This window comes from Alligator mississippiensis, chromosome 1, assembly GCF_030867095.1.
Source record: "Alligator mississippiensis isolate rAllMis1 chromosome 1, rAllMis1, whole genome shotgun sequence".
Lineage (NCBI taxonomy): Eukaryota > Metazoa > Chordata > Crocodylia > Alligatoridae > Alligator > Alligator mississippiensis.
The window spans coordinates 328,106,496-328,132,390 of NC_081824.1; the positions used below are offsets into that span (position 1 = coordinate 328,106,496).

Below are 25,895 nucleotides of genomic sequence, written 5' to 3' on the forward strand. Positions count from 1 at the left end.
AAAGAGCTGGAGAACAAAAGAAACACTGTGTTGAATGAATACTGCAAAAATCAGTTAAGAAGTAACAGTGGATAATTAAGACTCATGCAACCCTTTATTATTCTAGCACTTAAAAACTAAATACAGGGCAACCTTACCAGGATTTATAGGCGTTTGTCCCTATTCACTGGATACATGAGCTTTGCATCTTTGCAAATGCGCCAGCCAGTTTCAAAGACTTACAGAGCTGATTCTGCCTCAACCTCTGTATCTCATTTACTGTAACAGAGGATTTTCAAAGCCATGCCTCACAACAGCTGGCTTGTTTTTGCCTGCTTCTATGTGATTGACAAGTTCATACAAGCTCTGTCAACTTTAACCTTGATAAGTAAAGGCTTGGTTTGTATTATATGTTACGTCATCAAAAACTTCTGACCTCAGGGAGAAAAGCTCACAGATTTCAAAGCTTATTTTTTTCTCTCTCTTTTTTTTTTTGCAGGGGTGGCAGGGGGGATGTGAAACGGACTCTAAATGTCCTATTTTTGTATTTAATTCAAGAAAATTATTTCCTGGCTTTAGCAACAGCTATTCTCTATTGAATAGAAAATAAAACTAAAAAATATTTATTACATGCCTTACCTTATTAGCCTCATTCAAATAATCATGTCAATTTAAGAGAAAGATAATGAGTATACTTATTCACAGCCCTCTTAACTTGAAAAAGATTGTGTCTATAAATGCTTGAAGAGGATTCTCCAGAGAAAGAGCTGTATGATAAACATACCAATGCTATAAACTCACTCTCTCAGCCCTTATCTATATGTATCCTTGCCATCACAGGGGTGACGTTTAATTTAATTTTGTGGCCAGAACAACACATTAATGCTTTATCCAGTTTCTTGCGTATGTTTATATTGAATACGATGACTTTAAAACAAAACACGTTTCTTAAAAGGAAAAAGCTATTAGTACAATTGCCACAAAGTATCTCCACATTAGTGGTTTGATACTGTGACACCTCAGTAACTGGTACTTTAGAAATACTAGGCAGAAAAAATAATCTGTGTGTGTGCTATTTTTAAGAGAATTTGTTTCTAGAACAAACCCGGGAAAAAACTTGATTTTTTAATTGTTTTTTATACCTTTGACATTTTCACAAAAGTCCCATGTACCACATCACTGGTTTTTATTTCTGTGCTAAAAATATATATAGTATAATCTACTAAAATGGACAAACTAAAAAACAAGGAAGCTGATGGGCTAATCAGCCATTCAAGTCTTGGCATTCTATTGGAAAGTGTGTAGAAAAATTATAAAACAAAAACTCACCATTGCACTACTTTTTCATGTCAGATTCAGTGCAAGTATAAAACGCTCACCAGTTTATGGTGATATTTTGACAGACACCTAATTCAATCTTTAGTTTACATAATACAATATAGTTAGTAAGCAGGCTACAAGAGGTCAGTCTGGGTGCTTCACACTCTGAGATGGAGGTTTTGGCTGTGAATTGACTGTTGCATGATAAACGTACCAATATATTATCACTAATGTGCACTTAACTTCTGTAACAGAACAGAAGTTAAGTACACATAAACCACTTTCAAAATAGCCAAAACTGGTTTAAGGCAAACCTGGTTGAATGTAGTATTACTGTGGCAGCTGGGGCCACCCTCAGGGGCTGGAAGTGCCGGAGACACACCCTGAGGCTCCTGGAGGAAGGCCCAGGGACCCCAGTGCCGTAGGAAACTTACCTGGGAGGCAGACCGGGACAGGGATGGAGCTGCACAAGCCAGTGCTGGACTGGCTTTTCAAGGGGCATGACCAGACCTCAGCCAGCATACTGAGCCAGAAGGGAGGGAGGAGGGATTTAACCCCCTTCCTCCCCTGTCTCACTGGCAGGGGACCCAAGCCTTCCTCCACCCCTTGCCTGGTTTAAACCCCCCTCCCTCACCCCCCTTTGCCTCAGCAGGCCTGGGGCCAGCATCTGGCCATGCCCCCCGTCCTCTTTACTTGAGCTGTGCCCCTGCCAGGGAGACCCCAGCTGGGGTCTTGTGCTGGCAAGAGAGGGGAGAGAGGGGAGATTAAACTCCCGCCTCCCTCTCCCCCCATTCACCTGAAGCTGCTGGCCCAGGGATGGCATCTGGCCACACACCCCCATCTCCACAGCTTGAGTGGCGAGCAGGGGGGAAAAGCCTGGCAGGGGCTCACGTTCCCCTGCAAGGAAGATCCCGGCTGGGGTCCCATGCCCTTGGGAGAGGGGAAGGAGGGGGTTTTAAACTTTCCTCCCTCCCCCTCCTTTGCCTCAGGCTGCTGGCCTGGGGCTGACATCTGGCCATGCCCCCGCCCCAGCTGCTTGAGCAGGGTGGAAAAGCCTGGCAGGGGCTGCTGCACCCCTGCCAGGCAAACCCCAACTGAGGTCCTATGCCACTGTGTGTGGGGAGAATTTTAAACCACCCCTATCCTTCCTCCTCTCACCTCAGTGTGCCAGCCAGGGGCCAGAGTCTGGCCATGTCCTCTGCCCCCACCAATCAAGCGGTAACCAGGGAAAAGCCTGGCATTGGCTCCTTCCTCCTTCTAGGCACACCCCAGCTGGAGACTGTACAGGCCAGGATAGGGGTTTAAACCCTGCCCTAATCATAATCAGTGGCTTTGCAGGAAGTATTCTGAGTTACAATGATCCCTTGCAACCAACAGAAATTCACTGCTGGCTCCAGGACGGAAGGGAACCTCGCTGCTGGCTGTGAACCTGCAGCCAGTTTCCCCTAACAACAGCCCCTCCTTTCTCCCAGCCTGTCCATATTTAAAAATGGGAGGAGAAAAAGGAAGAAGGAACTTGTTTTAGGAGTTCCTTAGCTGGCCCCAGATGTTGGGTTAATTGGAGCATGTAATGAGGGGACAGAATTGACCCAATCTCCCATTTTTTTAAGTGGTGTGAAACTGTGCACTTGTGTTTGGTCATGACTATAAGCCTTTTTCTGTGGCCAAATCAGGCGAAAATGGTCACTTCTGTCTGTGCCCTATACAAATTATTTGTGGCTATTTTCAATTCTTTCTGTACACTTTCTTATAACACTTTGTTGTAGTAACTTGGGGTATTTTTACACATGCTCTGGGGGTAGAGGAGGGTGGGGACAAGATGCTTTAATTAGAGTGGCTCCAAGAAAGCACCCGTAGAGTCTTGTGTATCAGCATCCCCACGCTTCAAAAGGGTGGTAGGGCGTGCTTATCTAAAGCTCATCAAATAAGCTTTAGTTAAAGGGCCTCTGCTGCCATTTTGAACCACGGGGACACTGATGCATAAGAATCAAAGACTGGCTGAAGCACGCTAATTAGCATGCTCCAGCAGATTCAATTAATCAAGTCTGCTCTAGCACTTGTACAGGCACCCTTAAAGCCTACCTGTAGTGCATTATGTAATTAACACTTCTCATATGTAGTTTTCTCTCATTTTCTTTCCACTAAGAAAATTCCATGTGCAGAGCAGCATTTTGCTTAGTATGTTTCTTTTTTTTTTTTTTAATGTACCCACAATGATCTATGTCTCTATGATGCCAAATACTTTGCTTGCTTGCTCACTCCTTTCAGCTACTTTCCACAGAAACAGCTTGAGAACACTCCCATAACCTCTCCCAGCTTTCTAGTATTGGAGTAGCAAAAGCCATTAGAAAGTTGCATTGCAGGAAGCAGCAGGTCCTTTGTTAGGCATTACACTCCTCTTTTTAGACTTCTGTACTGTGCAGCTCTATATACCCTAGCTGGCAAGGTACATAAAATTGAGACTAGAGGCACAAATAGCAATCAAGAAAAAAAAGCATATTCATCCTGTACAAAATTTAATGGGTAATGAGGAACTGGAGGCCAGAAGACAAAAAGGACTTCCCCACCAAGCCTGGAGACAGGGATCGACTCAACAGCAAGTGAAAACAAAATGAAAAGGAGGAGAAAAATCCACAACATGTGTGACATGGAGAGGCAGAAATTGGATTGTAGTTGGTAGAAGTCATGGTTAACTTACAACAATCTACTACAAACCCTTACAACAATCTACTACAAACCAAATGCAGTCTTTGGAGGTAGTCCAACATCCCTTCAAATCAGATACACTAACTACTAGCAACTCATAGCAGAACATTAAAACAATTTATAGGAGCAGTTCCTGAGAGGTAATTCTTGCAGTCTGTCTGTTCACTCCTAGGAGAAATAACACTGGAGGAGGATGTGGGAAGTAGAAGATGAATATAACTAGACTGCTAGGGTTGGGAGGACAATCTGTCTGGGTTGGGAGAAATAAACTGCTACAACAAGCAGACAAAGAGGAAGCAAATATCTGTTTCTATGGTTGGGAAATAGAGGGAAACAGTGGTAGGAAGAGTCATTCTGGGCTTTCTTGAATTAGTGAAATCAGATGCTATTTAGTCATGTTCAAATCTATGAACACAATCTAAGATGAGAATGCAGGAAAGCGTACCTAGAGCAGTGATTGTCAACATTTTTAGGCTCAAGGCACCCCTCAAAAATGCCAGCTCTTAGTTTTTACTTATTTTTTGATTAGGGAAAATACTTTTTTTATCGTAAAGAAAGACCACAATTGGTCAGATTTTTTTTTAACACTATGGATTCTTATTTGAAATCTCTGGGTTTATTCTGTGAATCATGTTTGCACACTTACATTGTTGGCATCTTGCAGCACCCATGAAAAGGTATCAAGAATCACTGGTCTAGAGATTTGATACAGGATTTTGATTCTGTTGGCCCAAACATGACTGCGAAGTTTAGTTACATCTGAAGAATGAGTTAGGGGTCTGGCAGATACTAATATGGTTTAAGACCTATTTTATTCATTGCTAGTTCTGACATGAATATTTATTATACTAGTCCAGCCATTTTAACAAAGACGTGAAACTCTTCCACGCTAGTGGGTGCCTATACACGAGTGTGGAGGCTGCTTTGACATGCTGGAATTCCAGCGCATTGGAGCAGACTCGATTAATCGAGTTTGCTGTAGTATGGTAATTACCATGCTCCAGCAGCCTCCTGTGTCTCATGCTCCAGCATCCCCATGCTTAAAAATGGTGGCGGGTGAACTACAGGTAGTTGAATGAGCTTTAGTTCAAGTGCTCCTGCTGCCATTTTTAAGTGCAGGGTTGCTGATACATGAGATGCGGTGGTGCTTTAATTAGAGCAGCTCTTGGAGCCACTCTACTTAAAGTGCTGTTCCCCCTTCCACCACTGCAGCACATGTAAAAGTGCCCACTGATTTCAGTGTTTCACTAACCTAATAGAAGACCACAGTTATTCAGCCAACTGAATCAGTTATCTAACTAAAAACACATATGGTGAAAGATAGAAGATTGTTTGATCACTGTTAACTGTATGCTATTCTGTGGCACTTTTTATACCAAAGAAGGCTTATATATTAATAATGCCTGTAGTTTACAGCAGTTCAAGTACAGGGAAAGCATTTGCAGGAGATATAAAACTGATTAATACTGTTGCAGCTCTCTCCTTTGTTAGTACAAGTGCTATATGTAGTCTTTTTCTATAAGATAGGAACCACAGAAATCTTTCTAGCTTCAGATAAACTAGATGCTTCTCAGCAGATTTAGACAGTGTGCTGGATCATATATTAGTCTATATATTATATCTGATTGGAAGCCATCACTGAGAAAACAGTGTCTGACAGATGCATTAACAATCTGCATCTTACTGATGCATTAACAATCTGTATCTTACTGATAAAGAAATATTAATGTAAATACATAGGACTTCAGCAACTCACATTCTTTAACACTTTGCTAATAGCTATGAGACTGTGCAAATAAGCATGTATCCCCTGCACTTCCTCCAGATGACAACTAAGAGCTACTACTCAACACCACAGTACTGCTACTAGGAACAACTTCCAGCTGGTCACAATAAAATAAGGCATCTTTCCATGTAAAGGCAAACTCATAAACAGCAATACAGATATCTGCAGCATTCATGGCTGTCTGACAAGCTCTCTTCCTATTAGTTTCCTTGCAAGTCCATACTCAATCATTTTTCTGTGATTATTTAATAAATCCTTCATAATATTTAAATATAATTAAACAAAAAGGCATTTATAGGAAGATAATAAACTTTCTCAAAGGAAATGGAGTTGTGTAAAGCAGGAACAGTTGTCACACCCCTGCACAGAAGTAGGAGAAAAAAAAATCTCCTCAAACTTTATAATTTGATTAATTACTTTACTTCCACTGCAAAATACATGTTGTTTGTTAATCCCTATATTCTGATCAAAGGGTTAAGAGGTATTTTTTTCCTCGAAAGAGCTACTGTGTAAAGTGACAGGTTCTGGTATATAAGGTATGAAACTCAGACATATTGTGTATCATAAAAAGTGAAGCAAGTTATTATGAGACGTTTGCCACCATCCTTTTTTTCCCCTTAAACATTATGATTATCACCAACACTAGGTAAGCCTTACTGGTCAGGAACAGACATTACACTTTTACTGGTATAAGTGATCAGAAGCTCGTCTATACCCATAACAGAACAAAAATGTGGTGAACAGACTGGTTTAAAAATGGTGGAACCTGGTCTAGGATTTGCCCCCACACCAAAGGGTGAATGTGTGTTATGTTCACTACCGAACTACGCTGCTTACAGAAAACTGCATAACTAGACTGATTCCACCTTGGTCTTTTTTTGAATGTTTGTATCTATTCGCTAAGGCTAAATACAGACATTTGGGGAGGTTAAATCAGGCTCAAAATGGCCGCCCAATTTAAACTTTGCTTGTCCTGGAGCCGACCATACACAAACAGACCCGGTCTGAGTGATCAGCAATGAGTCTAAACCTGCAACTATACAGAAGTTCCATGTACACAAAACAGTCTAAAAATTGAAGAACCTGATTTAAGATAAACCTGAATCTATGTAGTATCAAACTTATTCGATTTAGGTCAAACTGGTGCATGGAACTTCTCTACATTTTCTCTGCGCATCCCTGGGACTGGGAAAACCTAGTCACTGGTTCCAGCCCTGGGGTTGCTCTTTTTACCCTTCTCACCCCTTTTTCTACCCCCATGCACTGGGCTGTTTTTTGCCTGCCCCAGGCTCTTGCTTCCCACCCTCCCCCCCGAGCCAGCTCTCTTAACCTCCATCCCACAAGTCACTCAGAGTGCAGCTGTTTTGATCAGTGTTCACCACTGCTGGAAGCTGAGCAAGTAAGTCTCTGTTGGGGGAGGGGCAGGAGGGTTAGGGGTTTAGGTTCACTGTGGGGGATCCCACCCCACTCGCAAGTTGTGCCAGGCCCCACATGGGTCATGTCTGCCCCCCAGCCCACAGCAAACCCCCACCCCTCCAGTAGCCCTCCATCCTGACTTATCTGATATTGGGATGCCATTTTGAATCATTTTCACCTTCCCTTAATGCCCCCAAATGTCTGTACTTGGCCTATATGTCACAGGCTCTGGCCTAGAAGAATAATAGCCATAACTTGTAAAACATTTCCAGTTATTACCCACTGTCCTTATAGTAAATATGATTTTTTTTTAAAAAAGATCGTTCCTTCTATTCATCAAGCACAACAATGATTGTAAGTAGATACCTAAACATGTTTTTTTGCCAGATACACCAAAAAATTAATTTAGTTTCAAGTATTCTTTGCATACTCCATACACAAAGCTTCCTGTTATCTTAGTATATGCTACCACTGCAATTCTGACAGCATAATATACTGTTTATACATCACACTCTAGAGACAGAAAATTACAAAAATAAACAAAAATTGTGCAAAATCAGTGAGAACTACTCAAAAAATATCAGCAATATTTTAAAAGAAATTTCATTAAGAAATATCTATTTTTGTAGCAAATATTGTTCATTGTTGAAACCCGAGCTCAATGACAGACCAGAATTTCAAAATGCACCACTTCTTTTTCCTACTGGTTTTTCCCCCCTTTGGTTTGTTTTTTGTTGTTGTTGTTCTTCTAGTTAAATTATAGCGAGTACAAAATGGAACCAAGCTCAGAGCAATAATCAGGGAAACATAAAAACAGGTTTAAAGAGCAACAGCCTTGCACATTCCTAACTCACTTACTATAAAGACTGAAAATTATTACATTCTACTCATAAAAGATACCTCATTTTCCCATGTATCAATTTGTTGCATTGTCTGGTCAGTGGAAGTTTCTGGCTACTCCGTACTTTGAAAAAGACAAATCAGTGATCACTTATTTAGATGTCTAGTCTCCTATTTGGGAAAAATGATTCGGGGTCTTGCTCCTGTGTCTAAAAGGGCACTAGGTCCTTTAGTTTGAGAATTAATTTTTATTCTGTGTGTTTCAGTATAATAAGGTCTGTGGTGGTCATCTCTGTCGAACTGGATCTAAAAAGTAATGTTCTGATCTAAGACTCCCATTGGCTTTGGGTCAGGCTATATGTAATACCTCTTAAATACCAAAAAATTACCCCTCTTTCAAACTATGATCTAATAAACAGCCCCTAATTTTCTGAACTATAGAGTTTCTGCTTTCAAAGCAAAGACAAACTGATGAAGAGATGCATGCAAAATATTAAAATTTAATTCAAAATTAAATTGAAATAAAATTGTAGGGCTTTTAATTTCTCTGAAATACGTATCACGAACTAAAGCATAAATTGCATGTTGAAACATGCTAGCTTGTGCAGGGCACTACATAACCTATATTATGCACATTCATATACCATAGGCCAAATTCTAGATCTACACTGTTTAAATGTCTACAACACTCGTTAAATACCTAGTGGATTATATTTTTTCAGAGGGTACAAGACTTCTAATGGGACATTATGTCACATGTATTTGTTCACATCATGCTGCAAAATCAGAAATAGATCATTTTAATAAATACAACCCCTGAATAATCTATGTATATTGCTACAGATCAAAGCTATTATCATTTTCTATTGCTCTCTGAATTTTGGCAAGTAGTTTCAATGGAAACCAATATTCTTAAATAAATATGCACATACTGCATTATCTTAGCTTTGTAAAATCGACAAGGTTGCTTCAAACATGTCTTAGTCCTGAAAGATGAGAACAGTTCTTGACTTTAAGCCACAGAACACAAACAACAGCACCCAGTGCATGCATGTGACAGTTGGCATGTTCAAATTTTATAGCAGTAGGTCCTCCTGAATCAGAAGCTGTAATGACACCTAGAAAAGGCATATTGCTCCCTTTTCATACAAACAGAGAGCTAAGTGCTAAAGTTCAGAAGCACACCACCTAGCTTCAAACATTTTGCTGCTTTTATCATGTCAGAGACCAGGCAAGATGAAGACTCATAAATACACTACCACTTCTGAAAGCACATATGACACACATAATAAATCAGGTCAATACAGTACATAGAATCATTTAAAACAGGGATGTCAAAGATATGGCCTGTGGGCTGGATTCTTCACACAGAGTCACACCATCTGGCACCCAGTGCTACCCATATCTCAAAGCAATATGCAGGCACTATGTGGGGCATACCGGATGGCCCTGCATGCTGCATGAAGCACCTGCTCCAACTCGCCTCCCAGAACAACAGAGCAGCCACCAAATGCAGCACAGCCCCAGAGAAGCTGCAGGCTACTCCAAGGCCATGCTACATGCAGCAGTAGCTTCAGGGCCAGGCAGTACAGCCTGGGAGTGCCAATGGCAGCTCCAGGATCATGCAGCCCAGCCCTGGAGAAGACAGAACCTACTTTGGCTGCTTAAAGACGTGTACTAGAATGTGGGGCTGGGCTGGTCCATGGACCAGTCCCACACCATACGTATGGCCTTCAAGGCCAGATGGTTTTCACACGCCTAATTTAAAACAACAAATACTTTATTACTCAAGGAGGCTTCCAATAGCAGGCCATTATTTTTCTATTAGTTTATACAACACAGAATATTTCAGAACTGATCCCCCCCACCTCAAAAATACAAATAAAAATTTACCAGATGTTCCAGTCACCCAAAATATAAGCCATTTAAAGATTTAGTACTTGGTCCCATATCTACTAAAATGAATAATAAAGTTTTGTCTTTCACTTCAGTGACAAAGGATCAGGCCCATAACAAGTACATTTTTTACAAGTAGAACATAAATTATTAAATAAGCCAACAAGCTACATATTTTTCTATAGTTAGTATGGTTAATATTAATGTTCTATAATTTCGTAAGCATTAGCCAAAGCAGCAAAACATTATTTGCAAATTGCAAATTTGGGAAAAATACTAAATCAATTTCTTTAGAGCAACTCAGTACAACACTGAATCATGCTAAATAAGTTTAATTCCCTTTTCTGTTAGGATTTACATTACAGCAACTCCATTTAAAACAGGCAAATAACACATGTGCATGTGCATGGTTTCAACATTACAGTCATTCATTATCATGAAGTGGCCATATGCAGCATAGGAATTAAGCGTCTAAATGAGGGGTTTTTATATAAAACCCATGTACATCCTTTGCATATTTTAAATAGCCCTGATATCAGACCAAAGACCATGAAACAAACCACTTCACAAAACCTTTTCCTGCAACGTGGTGAAATGGCCAAATAATGTATTTGCAACGGCATGTGAAAAGACTACAGCTTTAAAACAAAAGTATTACAGCTGCTGCCCAGTCATGTGATTTACATGGATTCCACAGTTATAAAGCTGGGATTGTGCTGCACAGACACTGTTAAAATGTGGACGTAGGTGTATTATTCACATGCTTTTGTGACTATGATTAAAGTGATGCTAGATGGAAATCATTTCAGTTGCATAGAGATACTGCCTGCCTACACAGCCATATCTGCTCCAGGCTTCCTCTCCTACTTTCCCCTTTCTTCTCTTGCATCATACTTGCTTGTTCATTTTGAAATCAGCTGTATAATACAAAGAATCGGCTGTATAATAGCAAAGGCTACACAGAATCTAAACAACATAGCAGATTATTTAAAACAGTAGAATGGTAAGAAGAAAAATTTACAAGAGTAAGCATTTAATAAATGCTTTAAATTAATTACTGAATATTTTAAGCATGAAGTCATATACTACATTATATATTCTAAATATTATTGCAATAATTTGAATCCTTCAGGATGGGAGATAATTTCTGCCAATTAGAGATTTCTTTTTTTAAATACATACAATAAGGAAAACCAGTAGAAATGTTTTTAAAAATTCACTTTTATTCTTAACATGCAACCCCCACCCCAAAAAACCAAACCTTCCTTCCCACCTGCCAAAAAAACCCAACAACAACAACAAAAAACCCCAGGAGGAAAGCCTGTTGATAAAAGTATGTAGTTAATCTAAATTTAGCTGCCAAGTACATTTCAAAAGACGTGGTTTCAATTATTATTATTTATTTGCTTTATTACAATACCATCCAGAAACTCCACATCAGAATTAGGGCACTTTGTGCTAGACAGACAAGGGTTCTAGTTACACTGTGTAAACACAAATGATCAATATTTGAAGAAGTTTAAAAGAAATGGTAGAGTTTCTCTCCTATTAATTCATTTAATAATTAAAAGTGAAACTGACTGAGGAACAAAATAGTTTTTTTTCTGAATTACATGTAGTTCTTTGATGCTTAAAGACAGTCTGATTTATTGTAATACTGTGTTCCAGTTACATACAGTAGTCGCCAAGTGTAACGTTGAAACAGTCCTTTGGGAAACCTCAGACATTTCCTTCTTGTTACAAGTGATTTAATTGATGAATAATATTAAAACTCAGTCTTTCCCTGCAGTCTGTTACTAAGAATTTGTTGGCCTTACAGAATAAGTAATATTCTGTAAGCACTAGAGTTTCTTCAGAAAGTTGATCCAATAGTCGTTTTTAGAAATCTCAGAAGGAAAAGAACGAGGAAGAAAAAGCATTGCACAACCTTCTGTAAGATCAACATGGCATTCCTTCAGCTGAGAGAGGTAGTTAGCCATTACTTCAACTTACATTTCAGGTTAGGCAAAAGATCAGATCATTGTAGCCCTCATATAAAAAATATCAGATTTGGGAAGCCAGAAACAAAAATACACCTACCTTACAGTGCAGTTCTGCTCATCAGTGTTATTTCTAGAAGAAACACACTCCTCATCTTCCTTCAAATCCTCAGCTTGTCTCCTTATTTCAACCAAGACTTCCTGCCAAGGGTTTATAACAAGTAAGACACAAAGTCATCAAGTTTCAGTTTCCAAAAAATCTATCATTATGGAACCTCTTATTTGTGGGTTTGCTCTGCTTGAATATACATGAAGTCAATAATATATCATGTTTTATGTTGTTTTGACTTCAAGTATTGTAGTATGCTATGTGACCTCTTATATATCACTACAAACCTCTCTAGGCTCAAGTTACCAATTTAGTTCACTGAAAACAAGAAAAACTTAAATGTTACATTTGTAAACTTTTGCAAGTTCCATCTGGCAAAAACAAATCAAGGCAAGACATTTACTGGAGACTTGTTAGTGTTTTAGCACAGGGGCATACTCAAAGGCTTTTGAATGCCTGTGTACGCTTCACTTTAACATTGCCACAGCTTCAACCACACCCAAAGTGCAAAACTGTATTAGACACTTTGACCCCACAGGAAATAAAAGCGCATTCTAGCACTAAAAACCTGAATCTTACATGCAAAGAATGTAAAAATGGTTTTGAAATAATATATCTTTTTTTTGTCTGCAATTCCTAAATCATCATGCTATCAGGTACCTAAACAGGATTTTTTTTTGTAAAGCACTGATTTATACTGTATTTGGCTATACTGTTTAATGAAAGAGAAATATAGATGCATATTACACGATCATCTGAATAACTCATTATTTCTGATTTTTTCAAAATAAAATCTCTACATGTAAAAAATATTTTTCTTGGAACCTACAGCTCAGTAGCTTATCTACACAGTTAACTCCACAGCTCAATCTATATAAAAAGTTTTGTTAAACTTAGATTTAAATAGTTCCTCACCTGAAGTATAATTCAGTTTGTACTAAAGAGCTGTATAATAAAAGCATGATTTTTGTCTCTATTGTAATAGTTTTACAGTAACTGGAGTACAGGAAATGAGAGCAAGGAAAGGAGGAGGAGCAATATTATAAGTCTGTTATGGCTTGATAATTCTTATATAGCCGAAGCAATTGTATTTGCAAAACCAGAAGTTTAAGTCAAGTCAATCCTATGCTATCCGCTGAATCTATTCCATGCCTAGCAATCTTTCAGCAACATAAACGTGCCTTTAAAATACAGATCTCCTGATATCTGGTCATTGTATTGATCTCACCTGCCAATTGTACCTTCTCCCTGTATTTTAAGGTTAAATATTAACTGACTTCCTGCTTTTGGACTGAATGAACCTTTGACTTCTTTCAGGAGGTTGATTGATTTTTTTTTTAATAAAGCAAATAGTCATATACAATGTTAAAGAAGTTCCACCCATGTTTTCCAGGGCTAGGGACAGACATTACACATAAACCAGCTTAAATGATGAGAAACTGGTTTAAACCTGTAACAGAACATAAATTCAGTGCACATAAACCAGTTTCAAAATGCTGAAACTGGTTTAAGATAAACCTGGTTGAATGTAGTATCAGACTTAACTAATTTGGGACAAACCAGTTTATGGAACTTCTGTCCCAAACCCCTTCCTGGTTCAAGTTAAAGTTAAACCAGAATCCCCACAGCATCCAAGATGCTTTGCAGCCCTAGGCTGTGCTGTCTGCTGTCAGGCTGGCCCTGCCTCTCTGCTCCCTAGCCGGAGCTCGGGAGGAGACTGCAGGCACCATAGGGTCTGCTTTGCTTCCCCCTGGCCCACCACCCACCACAGGGATTCCCTCCCTCCCTCCCATCTCCCACAGCATGGACCCCAGCCTCATGGACCCTAGGCATGTGGTATGCTAGCTAACGCTGAGAGGTGTCTCTGTGTGCGTCTCCAATTTCACTGGGACAGGCAGACAAGAAGTATCCACTCAGGGCTTTTTGGCTCTAATCAACAAATCAGCTGGTAATGTGCCTCTGTTTCTTCCTTGGAAAAAGCTGTTTAAGAGCTTGAACTAATAAGAGAGGCTTTTGTTTTGTTGATGAGCTAATAAACACTGCTTTATTCAGCCCTCTGCTGGCTCCCTCATCTGTCAGGTTTGCAAACAGTATGAAGAAGCAGGGAGAAGGACAGTATCATCAACAGATGCATGTACTGTACATCCCTGCTTTGCTTCAGAGTGCAAGCTGGGATCTGGCAACATTCCCACCCCTTGAGCAGCAAATGGGAAAAAGCCTGGGATGGTGCAGGCAGGGTCAGGGTTTACACTCCTCCCTAATCAGGGTGTCCTGTCAGGGCCTGGGCATGCCCTGCCCCCCCCCACCTCAGCACTGTAGAAGGGAAGGGAGGGATGCTGTAGCACCCCCCTGGCTTCTAGCCTAAGCCACTGTAGGGACGTGCCTGCATTTTCTCAGTCCAGAGGGAATGTCTGTGCACTTGCAAATCGGTTCAATCTATGCAGGTTACAGTAGCCTGCAAAGATTGAATCAATTCAGGCTCAAGCTTTTTGAATGTCTGCCCCTATCCCAAATGGAATGAATCTTTTGTTAAACCTTGATTTTTGAGCTAGTACTCTAACTTCTGTTATAACTGCTTCCTGGATCAAATCAATTTAAAAGAAAGGAGAGTGACATGGGAAACCAGCAGTTTATCAGTCTATTTTCTTTGTAACTTTCCTTGGAGCACCACTTCAGTTTTACAGTACCATAGGACGGTACATTTTCCGAAAGGAGGGCATCAGTAAAATAACTGCTGTACTGATGAGGATGTGTCAGTTTGGGTGAGGAATTACCACGTTCAATCAGCTCTCATGCCTAGTATAAAGTATGGGATATAGACTGCTAACATGATCAAAATGATCTTGTCTTTTCTCTTCACTCATGTCGACTACAAAATAGAAGCAACTAATTTAGCTTATTGTTCTTTGTTCTATACTGAACTCTCATTTTACACTCCCATCCTTTTTATATTTCCTATATCCTTGTATATCCTTTTTATCCTGCTTATGTGAGCTACCTGTAACAAGGATTTCATTGTTAACTGCTGGCAAACAGTACTTTGTTTCTACTCTGATTCTGTGTACAATTGCATGTATGATTTTTCCCCACTTCTGTAACTCTGTAAGACAAATATGAAAATACAAGTCTCTTACCTGCTTGTAGAAATCAGTAGAAGGCGATGATCTGGATCGCTCATGCGAGTACTGGGATTTCTCACGTTGCTCATGGCTTGCATCAAGGATGTTATCAGCAGAATGGTACCTTCCTGCACTCCTTGACTCTAGAGGTTTCCTCTGCTCTTTCCAGGATGCCTGATATTCTGCAAAAGTTCCCAGTCTCTGAGGCTGTTCAGATTTTATGAGTTTGTCAGTTGCCTTACGGGGACTACAATGGGTATTATTTTTTGCAATTTGCATAGTTTCAATTCCAAAAGAGGCTGCCCGAGATCTTCTTTCATACCGTAATTCCTCACCCTCGTGTCCATGAGCTTTTCTATCAGGCTTCCCAGGCTGTTCCTCAAACAGACTGTGGGGAGCTTGTTTCTGGGCAGACTTCCGGTGTGTGGGCTTGCTCGTTTCTTCAAAGAATTTCCACCTATCTGCAAAAGAGGCAAGGGCTTCCTCACATGTATTTGAACGGTGCTGAGGATGGCAGTTATCCTCTGACATCCCCACTTCATTCATTTTCTCTGGTTCGGAGTAAGACTTTAGTTTTTGTTCTGCTGTGAACCTCTTCCTGGCTCCTATCCGTGAAATATGATGTGTGCCATTCCCTGAAGAGTGTGGTTTAACCTGTGCAGCCTCAAGGAAGTCAGAGGCATCTTCAGAAACCAAAGCCAACGAGGAAGAGTTGTAGCTATTTGCCTTCCATTCTGGTGACCTGGGGAGATAGTCAGCAGGGCTAGGGTCCAAGTCCCGCCGTTTGAAGGAAGTAGCCCTCAGGACTCTAGCCTGGGCCTCCTTTAGGTGATCCTTGTAGGTACTGGTAAAAGATCTATCTGAAGAGGTGTTCAATATCTCTGCTGATTCTGGTTTCCAGTTCTCACTATACTCCTCTGGTTCATTTGACCCTATTAAGGCAGCAGTGCTTTTGCTCTTTTGCAGCTTTGCTCGCCTCATTTGGATCTCATTTCTCAGGGTTGTTGCAAAGCGATCACTCCTTCGTGCCTGTTTAGTCAAGTGAGTATCAAATGGAAGCCCCCTATCTATTCCAGGTCCTGGGCAGTTATCAGATTGTTTTTTCCCTTCCTGAGTTAAGGAATGCAACATAGGGGTCTTCTGAGGAGAAATTTTACTGCTCTCTTCTTTTCCCCACCTGAAATCTTTGTGGGCAGCCCTGTTTTCAGTGGTAAGAACACAGCTCTTTGTGTATTCCTGCTGATTGTAACTACTGTCATTTTCTTTGCAACTGCCCTCCAAGGTTTTAGTCTGTCCAGCCCCTTCAGGATAGCTATTTTTTCTAGCATCTTCAGGCCTAATATCCCCTCCTCTGTCCACTGAATAGGGGACGCTCTTCTCACGCCCTTCTACAGAAGACTCGACAGGTTGTTGAGGTAGATAGTATTTTGGTTTCTGGACCATTGTGACTATTGCAGGATTGTCATGTGGTCCAGGACAGGCTTCAGGTTTCCAACATTCATCCTTTAGCTGTAGCGGCCTTGAGCTTCCCTGAGCAGGCTGTTTTGCTGTTATACAGTAATAAAGACTCTGTCCAGTGTTGTCCATTTTCTGTTCAGTGGCACTGTTCATACAGGAGGAAGTACTGAGTAATCTGGATTGGTTTGGACTGTAACAATGGAAGTGGTTAGCAGGTAGATCTTGGGCACCACTGTAAGAGGAAAAATGTTGCTGGTCTTTAGGCAAAGCTGAAGCTCTTGCATTATGAAAAAAAGTGCTTTCATCACTGTATTGGCGCTGGTGGTGATAACTGTAAGCAGACTGTGCAAACCGAACATCTGTGCTGGACAGAGAGGACTGAAGTCTGTTAGCATTTCCTGCATTATTGTTGTACCTGTCACCAGCAGAAGATAAAGTATAGTCCAGATCAATATCAGATTTACAGTTGGAACTATTGATCCTCCTTCCCTCTGTGCTCCTTTCACTTGCTCTAGCAGATCTTCTTTGTTGTTCTGCAGTTTCTGAGCTCCAGTCACTTCTGGGCTGAGATCGGTTCAGAACTGTAAAGTGCTGGGTGCTGGTGCTTTCTGAGTACACAGGACCGTGGGCCTTGTCATGGCCTTTGGTAGCAGCAAAGCTGTCACTACGGAGAGGTGGAGGTGGTGGGGGAGGGGAGGATGACTTCTTCTTATCAGGCACATACCAGACAGGTCCAATATTTGACTTTCCACAGCCTGAAAGCTTAGAATCAGGATATTCCTCTATTCTAGGGCTCCTGCTATTTTCAAACTGATTGGGAGCTAGCAAGTATCCAGATTTGTCCTCTAGTACACAGTTATCATTCAGAAATTGGCCAGCACTGCTGTTTCCATGCTTTGTAATGTCCCAGTGGCCAACTCTGTAGAGCATGTTCTCTGTTGAAGATGCATCTGTGTTGGACAATGTATGGTCAGGGGTACTGGAACTTGTAGAGAAAGAGCCATAAGCAGAATCTCGTTTGCTTTGGTTCCCTAAGTGATCAATGCTACTGTTAGACTTTGCAGAGGAAAGCCGTCCATAATGGGGCACCTGGGGAGTGTGGTCCCAGCTGTCCATACTTCCTAGGGAGCTGAACTGGTCAGAAGTGCGATGTAGATTTGACTGATCCCATGAATGTGACAAATCATGAGAAGAGGAGCTATAACAGAAAAACATATGCTAGCATCAACAATAAGTCAAGATTAACACTGCCTTTAAAGGCATTTTGGTAAAATCCATCTCTATAACAAATACCAGAGACAGCTACTGTCTTCTAGTGGTTCAGGCAACCAGAAACAGGGCTTTTGTCTCACTTTGCCATTAATTCAATGCCTGAGTTTTGACAATTGTAATCCCAATTGCTCATTCTGTACAATGGAAATACAGGTGCATGTGGCATGGGTGTGTGTGCATGCATGTCCATCTGTGCATGTCCACTTTCTGTCACTGCTGTCACACAACATCCATTCCACCATGCTGGCCTGTACCTTGGGCTCACCTTCAATGCAGCTTTTTCACTAGCTCCTTTACTCTGTCTTCTAATCTTGCTGCTGCCTTCTCCATAGTTTTTCTCTCTGTCCACAGCCAAAACTTTTACCATGGTTCTTATGTCCCATCCCAGACACTGTTATCTCTTCTGGCCTCCTGACACCCACCCCCAGTTCATACCCAGAAATCTTCTAGCACAGGACACTTTGTATGTGTTAAATCTGTATACTAGTAAAGTTAGAACATGTTTTGGACAGGCTCAGGGTAACATTTACCATAATCTCTAATGTGCACAGCTTGCCGATTGTCAGTCCCAGCCCTGGCAGCACATCAGAGTATTAAACTAGCTCTGGTGCAGTGCTGCAGCTTGGACTGACAATCAGCGATTGCCAGTGGGAGGCCTGGGACCCTTGGGGGCTAGAGGCATCTAGCTTTCAGCTTGATCCTGGAGGAATCTGACACGTGAAAGATCCAGAATCCTTCCTCCCCATATGTTTCATAGTTTCTAGGGTTGGAAGGAACCTGAACAGATCATCAAGTCTGACTCCCTGCCCTGGGCAGGAACGACTGCTGGGATTATAATACTCCAGCCAGATATCTATCCAACCTCCTCTTGAAGACCCCCAAGGTAGGGGAGAGCACCACCTCCCTTGGGAGCCCATTCCAGAGCCTGGCAGCCCTAACCATAAAGTAATGCCTCCTGATATCAAGCCTGAACCTGCTCTCAATCAATTTGTGGCCATTATTCCTTGTTATCTCAGGTGATGCCTGGGGGAATAGAGACTAACCTATTTTCTGCTGGTCCCCCCGGTGAGTTTATAGACGGCCACCGGATCCCTTAAGTGTGGTTTTCCTTATCGTACCTAGAAGCCTAGTAGAGCAGGGGGGTCCCTGACAGATGTCATGGCTGGCTGAGGACCACAAATTGCTCATATTATCTCCATGCAGCTGACTGATGATAGCTGAAACATGGGTTGCTTAATATGATTTGGAGATACTCCTTGCATGAAAAGTCGACTTTGCTATGATATGAGTACACTTAGTATGTGTTTTACTGCTTAAACATGTGGGTCACTCATGTTTTAAGTGTATTTAACAAATACTAAATGTAACATGAGACATAGCTATAAAATAATCTTCCTTATAGTGATCCTGACCACATCTCTCCCTTTCTAATCCCAGGGATAGCTCCCCCTGCTTTGCCCCACCAATTTCAAACTTTTTGTCCTCACACTTAAAGCTTGTGAATCATTTCCTTGTAGCTAAATTGTATGAAGTGTCTATCAAACGTTTTGCAGTAAAGAATCACCATGGAAGTCAATAATGAAATTATATTTCAATGTATTGTTATGTCCTATCAAACTACAGAACACCGAGAGAGATCCTTTTTTTGTCAAAAATACACCTCTCTAGTGCTTGGTTCCACACAGTAGTCGTTATAATGGTGAAAGAAAATTGCCTCTGAACTTTTACAAAACAGTCATAAGTACTCAGAGTCAGATCCTCTTCCACCTATTAAGGATCTAAGTGGTACTTAGGTGTCTAAATGCAATCCTATTCCACCCTGCTCAAAGCCATAAAAAAAACACTAATGGAAAACGTAGGTGGGTCCTCCTCTTCCTTGCTGTTTCCTGTAGCTTAATTTTTACGCTAAGCTGGCTTTATTTTTCGAAGGCTGAAATGTTTTATTCAGTGACTCATGAACGTATTGTTCTTAGATGTTCAATTGACTTAAATGCTTAATAGGTGGGAAACAATTCAGTCCTCAGTGTTTAATTATAGAAAGGTGATAAGACATGAGAAACAGTTTACATAAAGCAAGGAAAATGTATCAATTAGTATCAGTTTTTCTTTTCTACAACAGTTTTAATGATAGGACACACTGTCATATTATATAGAATGCATGGAATGCAATATATAGTATTCCATGCATTCATTAAGGAATTAAAAAAATCTTGATAATAGTAAAGGAAGCAAACACATTGCTCACACAGGCTGTCTACACATGTTCAAATGACCTGGGAAAATTATTCTGGGTTTGTTTTTCTGGTTGAAAAAAAAACAACTTACCCAGAGACCCCTGAACATACATTTAAATGCTGAGCCATTATGCAGCCAGGGCCACCCCCTGGGCACACATCTCATCCTGCAACGTGGGCTCCCAGTCTGCCTACCAACGAAGTGAGAATAGAGCACAGGGCAGACCTAACCGGCTGACCAAGACTGCGTCTCCCTGAAACACGAGGGGATTGGGAAGAAGCTCCCTGCTCAGCTGGAGCACTGCTTAACCCAAGTGCTCTCTGGACAGACTCTCTGGACTTGTCAGGGAGAGGGGAGGGGGAGAAGGGAGTGATCGGGCAAAGTACTGCCAGAGGACTGTTCTACAGCTTCTCAGAAGAAGATGTGTACAGAAGTTTGCTTTCCCATGACTGATTTAATGCTGGTTGTTCTTAGGGTTTTTTTCTCTATTTTTGCTCTGGGAGTAAAATCTTGAATACCTGTATACTAGTGGCTTCTATTGGGTGAGCAGCAACTGAATATCTTGGGCACTAGAATTCTCTTTACTGATAAAAAGCACAGGCCAGGACACTGGGCCTGGCTGCTAAATTTTAACAATGTGATTGGCTCTGATCAGAATCAAGAGACTGGCATTCTTTATGGTAATTCTAATCTGGATCCAAACTGGAACTGCTAGTGATAAACAGTAACATTGAGTGGATTCCCTAACCCACCCCCAAAACAGAGTTGAGTAGAAAAATACTGATACATCAAAACCAAGAAGTTTCATAGAAGTGTTCCAGATTAGCACATGTTCACTGACTCCAAAATCACAGGCAGGTTTCTGTGGTTTCTGCCTGGATTCTTGGCAGTCTCTTGAGAAGCCTGTGCTTTCAGGGTCTTTGGCTTGGGTGAGGTTGGGGGGGTGGGAAGATGCTTTTATGGATCTGAGAACCTAAAAGTCATGGGCACCTATAAACATACCCAATCCCTGCTCCGAAGAGTGCTAATTAGCACACATTGAAGCAGACTTCATGAATTGAGTCTGATGGAGCATGCTAAACAGCACGCTCCAGCAGCCTCGGCATCATGCGTATTCTGCATCCTTATGCTTCAAAACGGCGGTGGGGGCACTTTAACTAAAGCTCACTGAAGGAGCTTTACAGTGCTCCCCCTGCCATTTTCATGCAGGGGACACTGAATACACAAGATGCTGTGGGCGGTTAATTAGAGCAGTTCCCAAGAGCTGCTCTAATTAAAGTGCCCCCCGACCCTGAAGCACAAGTAAAGACACCCCATCATTCCAAGTGGGCTCTCAAGGCTCCCAGCCATAGAATCCAGAAGTTCTGAAGATCTTAATGCAGCTCTTGCAATCTAGGGCAGTAGTTCTCAACCTTTTTGGGGTTAAGGCACCCTTCAGAAAATGCCAACTCTTAGTTTTCACTCATTTTTTGATTACAGAAAAAAATAATAGAGCAATTCGTCTGTTGCAAACAGCTCGGAAAGACCACAACAGGGCAGAATATTCTGACACTATAGATTCCTATTTGAAATCACTGGGTTTATCTTGCAAAAGATATTTGTACACCTACCTGTGCTAGCACTGTGAAACACCCTTGAAATGGTCTCAAACCACCCCATGGTGCTGTAGCACTCTGTTTATGAATTGCTGCCCTATAGTCTCTGGCCTGTGACAGGGCTATCTCAGAGCTGTGGTCACTGAAAGTACACCTCAGTACTTCCAGCTTGCCATGTCTGTGACTAGTAGTCCCAGCTCAAGATAGGGTTCAGAGGATTTGAGGAATGCCTTGTGCAAACTCAAGAACTTAGACCAGTGATTCTGGGGGGAATCAACTTTACAAGAGAGTGAAAGTCTCGCCTGGGGTAGTTCACATTATGGGGCTACCTGGGAGCCCCATATGCTAGCATTTTTGTCACTTTCATTGTTGTAAATATCAGTCAGAAAGTGCTGGGGTCCCAGGGAGCATTACTTTATTTTGACACACTATACCTTGGTATTTTTAAAAAATAATTTTATTTTACTTTCTGGTTGGGAAGCCTGGAAAAAAAAATGGGATTCCATTCCAAATCAGATCTAAATCAAATTTCGGAAATCCTGAGTTTCAGCCAGCTCTCAGGAGCTCTCCAGAGCATGTTCTAAATGTTCTCAGAGTAGAGAAATATGTCCTGGGATCTCTAAATTACACTTGAATGGCCACCAGAAAAACACAGAAAGCACAAACCAAGGTAATACTTGCGTTGAAAGATACAGCAATGATTTCTAAAATAGCATGATATAAAACTAATATCATAAATGAGAATTAAAATTCTTAAGTTAAAGCTGTTACTGGATTTCTCTCTGTGGTGTGTTGCTACCTTCAGCAATGTAAATGGAATTCAGACTGCTTATGTGTTATTAAAGTACATGGCACAATTCTACATAAACTGAGAGGAAGAGTTATCAAGAGGTAGGGAAATATAATATGCAAATACCCTTCTGGCAGTAACATGTTACAAAGGGAAGACAGAGCAGGGAGATCAAAATGAGGGGATTTTTTTACTTTTATAAAATTAATACCAGTATTACTGTTTAAGGACAGTCCAAATTATTTAAAAACAGCAGGGAATTCCTAAAAAGAACAAATTATTAAAGTTTCATAAAACTAAATAATTCAAAGGCTTTTTTGATATTATGAAATATTAACATCAGGAAGCTATGTTGAAGAATGTATAGAAAGATTTTGTAAATTAGGACTGTATTCCAGAGTGATTTCCCCAAGCTTAACTGTGGCCCAAATGGGAGTTAAATTGGAGAAAAACAGCAATAAACTTCATGAAAATGCTACAGAATTAATTTATAAGCAGGAGATAAGAGCCTCTAATCAGATCCTAATATACTATACCAAATGAAGAATAAAGTGCTACATAACCTGAACTACAAATAGCTTAGTCTTCCTTCCATAGTGCTGGAAGAGACTAATAAATAAATGTTTTAAATAAGGAGGGAGACGAGAACTGTCTGTAGTAGTTCATAAAAGGCCAAACACTAACATGTACTGTTGTGATGATCAGGTTACAGAAAGTAATTTCACTAATGAAATGGACAATATCTTAATGTCTAAGAGGAAAATGCAGTTAGCCCTCTTAGGGATAATTAATATTGCTTTTCAAGGAGTAATGCTTTCAAGAAATACCATAGGAAGTTAGTGCATTTAGTACACCCCTTCCTTCTGTAGATAGAAAAAAAATTAAGAAACCAAAAGTTGAAAGGAAATGCAAGAAGAAAAGTGCATTCAAAACCATTATTCTTATCTTTATTTACACACATAGCAAAATATTTCTGAACTACATTTACCAGCCTTCACCCATCTTGAAGTTCTCAGTATACACCTCTATATTTTAAGAATAGATAACAAAAAACAAGAAAAGCATAATTCCATATTTATGGGTTAAAAACATGAACGTGAGCCACATTATTATTTTCTTACCGTTGGAGCTTGGTGCATGTAACTTAAACAGAAACTCACCTAGCATGATACCGGGAGTGCCATGAAGTGCAGAGATTGGTTGAGGAGAGCTGTGACGTGGCTGTCTCAGGCTGATTCTCTGTGAATTTGGTTGCGTGCCAAGAGTGAGGCCTGCAGGCTAGATCATTTCTTCTGAAATGAGAAAGGTAGAGCACGTACTTTTAATGCAGATCTCTTAATAAGGTGGCATGAAGTGAAAAACGTCTACTAATTAAATTAACTTTGGACGAGTAGCACAGATGTAAAATAAATTTAAACTACACTATATGCTATGCAATGTTCTACATGCCAGTTTTGAAAAGATGCCAGCTTTCCTTTAAAACACTTGAGACACAGACAATAGAACATTAATACTGAAACAGGGATTTGTGGGTTTATTTTAGGACAGGTAAATATAAATTTTAAGCATCTTGAGTTTAGCCATTCAAAGGACTGGTGAGGTTTGTGACTTCTTTTACAACACAGAAGCTATTTATAAGGTTTTTGTAAGGTTTTATGTAGGTACACAGGTGGAACAACGGAGCAGGGGAGAAAAAGGATTAAAGGCTGAAGTAGGGATAAAACCACAAATATTTTTATGATTCCAAATTAGCAAGGTGAGAGAAGCAGGATTTAACACCAGTGCAACTCTGCCATAGTGATCTTACTGCATGGCACGCCTAAAAGAAATTAAGGGTTGAACTAGTGTGCCTGAATTAGGCACTTAAAGAATATCATCTTTTTTTCAAATCTGCTGAAGACAGAGAGTTCCCAAAGAATTTAATAGGAAATGGTAGGTGTGCTTTGACAGTTCCACCAGAATCACTAGTCTGAATCACTTTTCATATTCAAGTGATAATTTATAAAATCATTTAAATACTGCTTTGTGTGTCCACCCTTAGACCTTCCAGTATAATTTTTTCTTCTAAGGAATTGAAGAGACATCTCCTTACAAATACAAAGTGTAAGTTTCTAGATTTTGTCTTACAGAATCATCATTCTATGGAATTGATTTCAGTGCTTCCACCCTATCCTAGCTTAAAAATTAATAATTTGCACTTCCATTCAAGGACTCTGTCAACATTAATCATTGCTTCTCTAAAATACGCATGTCCCTTGTCCAAAAGTGATTTAGGTACTTTGAAGACAAAGGGCAAGACCTTTTCCTACCTATTAGATGTCTAAGGACAATCCTATTCCAAACTGCGTGAGCCCAGAAAAACTTAATACTTCTTATTGCTGTCTTTCTTCTGCATCTTAGTCATAGATGACAGCATGTTTACAAAAGTAGATGCTTTTAATAGAATTTACACAGACTTGCAAAAGGCAGAACAGGCCCTAAGGCCCCTGGCAGATGTAAAAGTAAAAGGCATGGTGGAATCTGATGCACAATCCCTGTGATTGTGCTAGCTGCCATGCCACACGTGTGTGGCAGGAGGTGTGATTGTGGGGCTGAGCTCCAGATTCCATCATGTCTTAATGCAGGGGGATCATGATCCCAGGCTCCCTCTGCACTGGCTAGTAGCAAGCTCCCATGGTTGGAAGCCCTGACAGCTGACTGGGGATTCCAGCTGTGGGGGAACACCATGCACCCCTGTGGCTGGGAGCCATCAGCTAATGGGACTCCCAACTGCAGGGGTGCACTCCGCACCGCTATGGCTGGGTGATCAGCTGATGGCTCCCAGCCGCCAGGGTGCATGGTGCACTCATGCACCTGGGAGCCCCAACTTGGCCACATGTTCAATTAATGGCATAATAGCAACCAGCCACAAAGTTATTGTACATTTTTGGTGTAATAAACTTTGTGGCTTGTTCCTTGTTTTATTATGCCATTAGGTGCATGAAGATGTGGCCAAGTAACAACTTAAAGAAGAGATTAACTGGTTAACCATGTCTAATGTGTGCTAGGGGCCTCACTCCCACTAAAAGAGGAATCAGGCTCCTAAATTACTTCTATACTGCTGAAAATTTTACCCAGCATGTTTAAGTAACCAGTTCAAGGTCACAAAGACAATGACAGTGCTGAGTCGAGAGTTCAGAACTCACAATTACCAGTCCGGTACACAAAGACACCGTTGTCATTCATTTTCACTTTCATTTAACTGGATCACTAAATTGTTTTAAAATTCAGTAACTATCTACACTAAAACAATCCATTGCAAAACTAGCACCCCACAAAAAATAGAGAAACGTTTTCGAGAAAATTTGTTGCAATAACCAGTACAGGAAGATGCCAGCTACCTTAAAATCCCCACC

At 40.7% G+C, this 25,895-nt stretch overlaps 1 protein-coding gene across 4 annotated transcripts in view; it reads right to left on the reverse strand.

Annotated features, from left to right (window-relative positions):
- SHROOM2 (shroom family member 2) overlaps window positions 1–25,895 on the reverse strand; it is a 227,115-nt gene that overhangs the window by 50,630 nt on the left and 150,590 nt on the right. For 3 of the 4 annotated variants that reach the window (XM_059720928.1, XM_059720927.1, XM_019495017.2), the window contains 3 exons: window positions 23,661–23,792; window positions 15,166–17,806; window positions 12,023–12,123 (listed from right to left, as the gene is read on the reverse strand). The exons of the other annotated variant lie outside the window; for it this stretch is intronic. In XM_059720928.1, coding sequence (XP_059576911.1) covers window positions 12,023–12,123; window positions 15,166–17,806; window positions 23,661–23,792 — 2,874 coding nt within the window. The remainder of the gene's footprint in view (window positions 1–12,022; window positions 12,124–15,165; window positions 17,807–23,660; window positions 23,793–25,895) is intronic. 4 annotated transcript variants of the gene reach the window in all.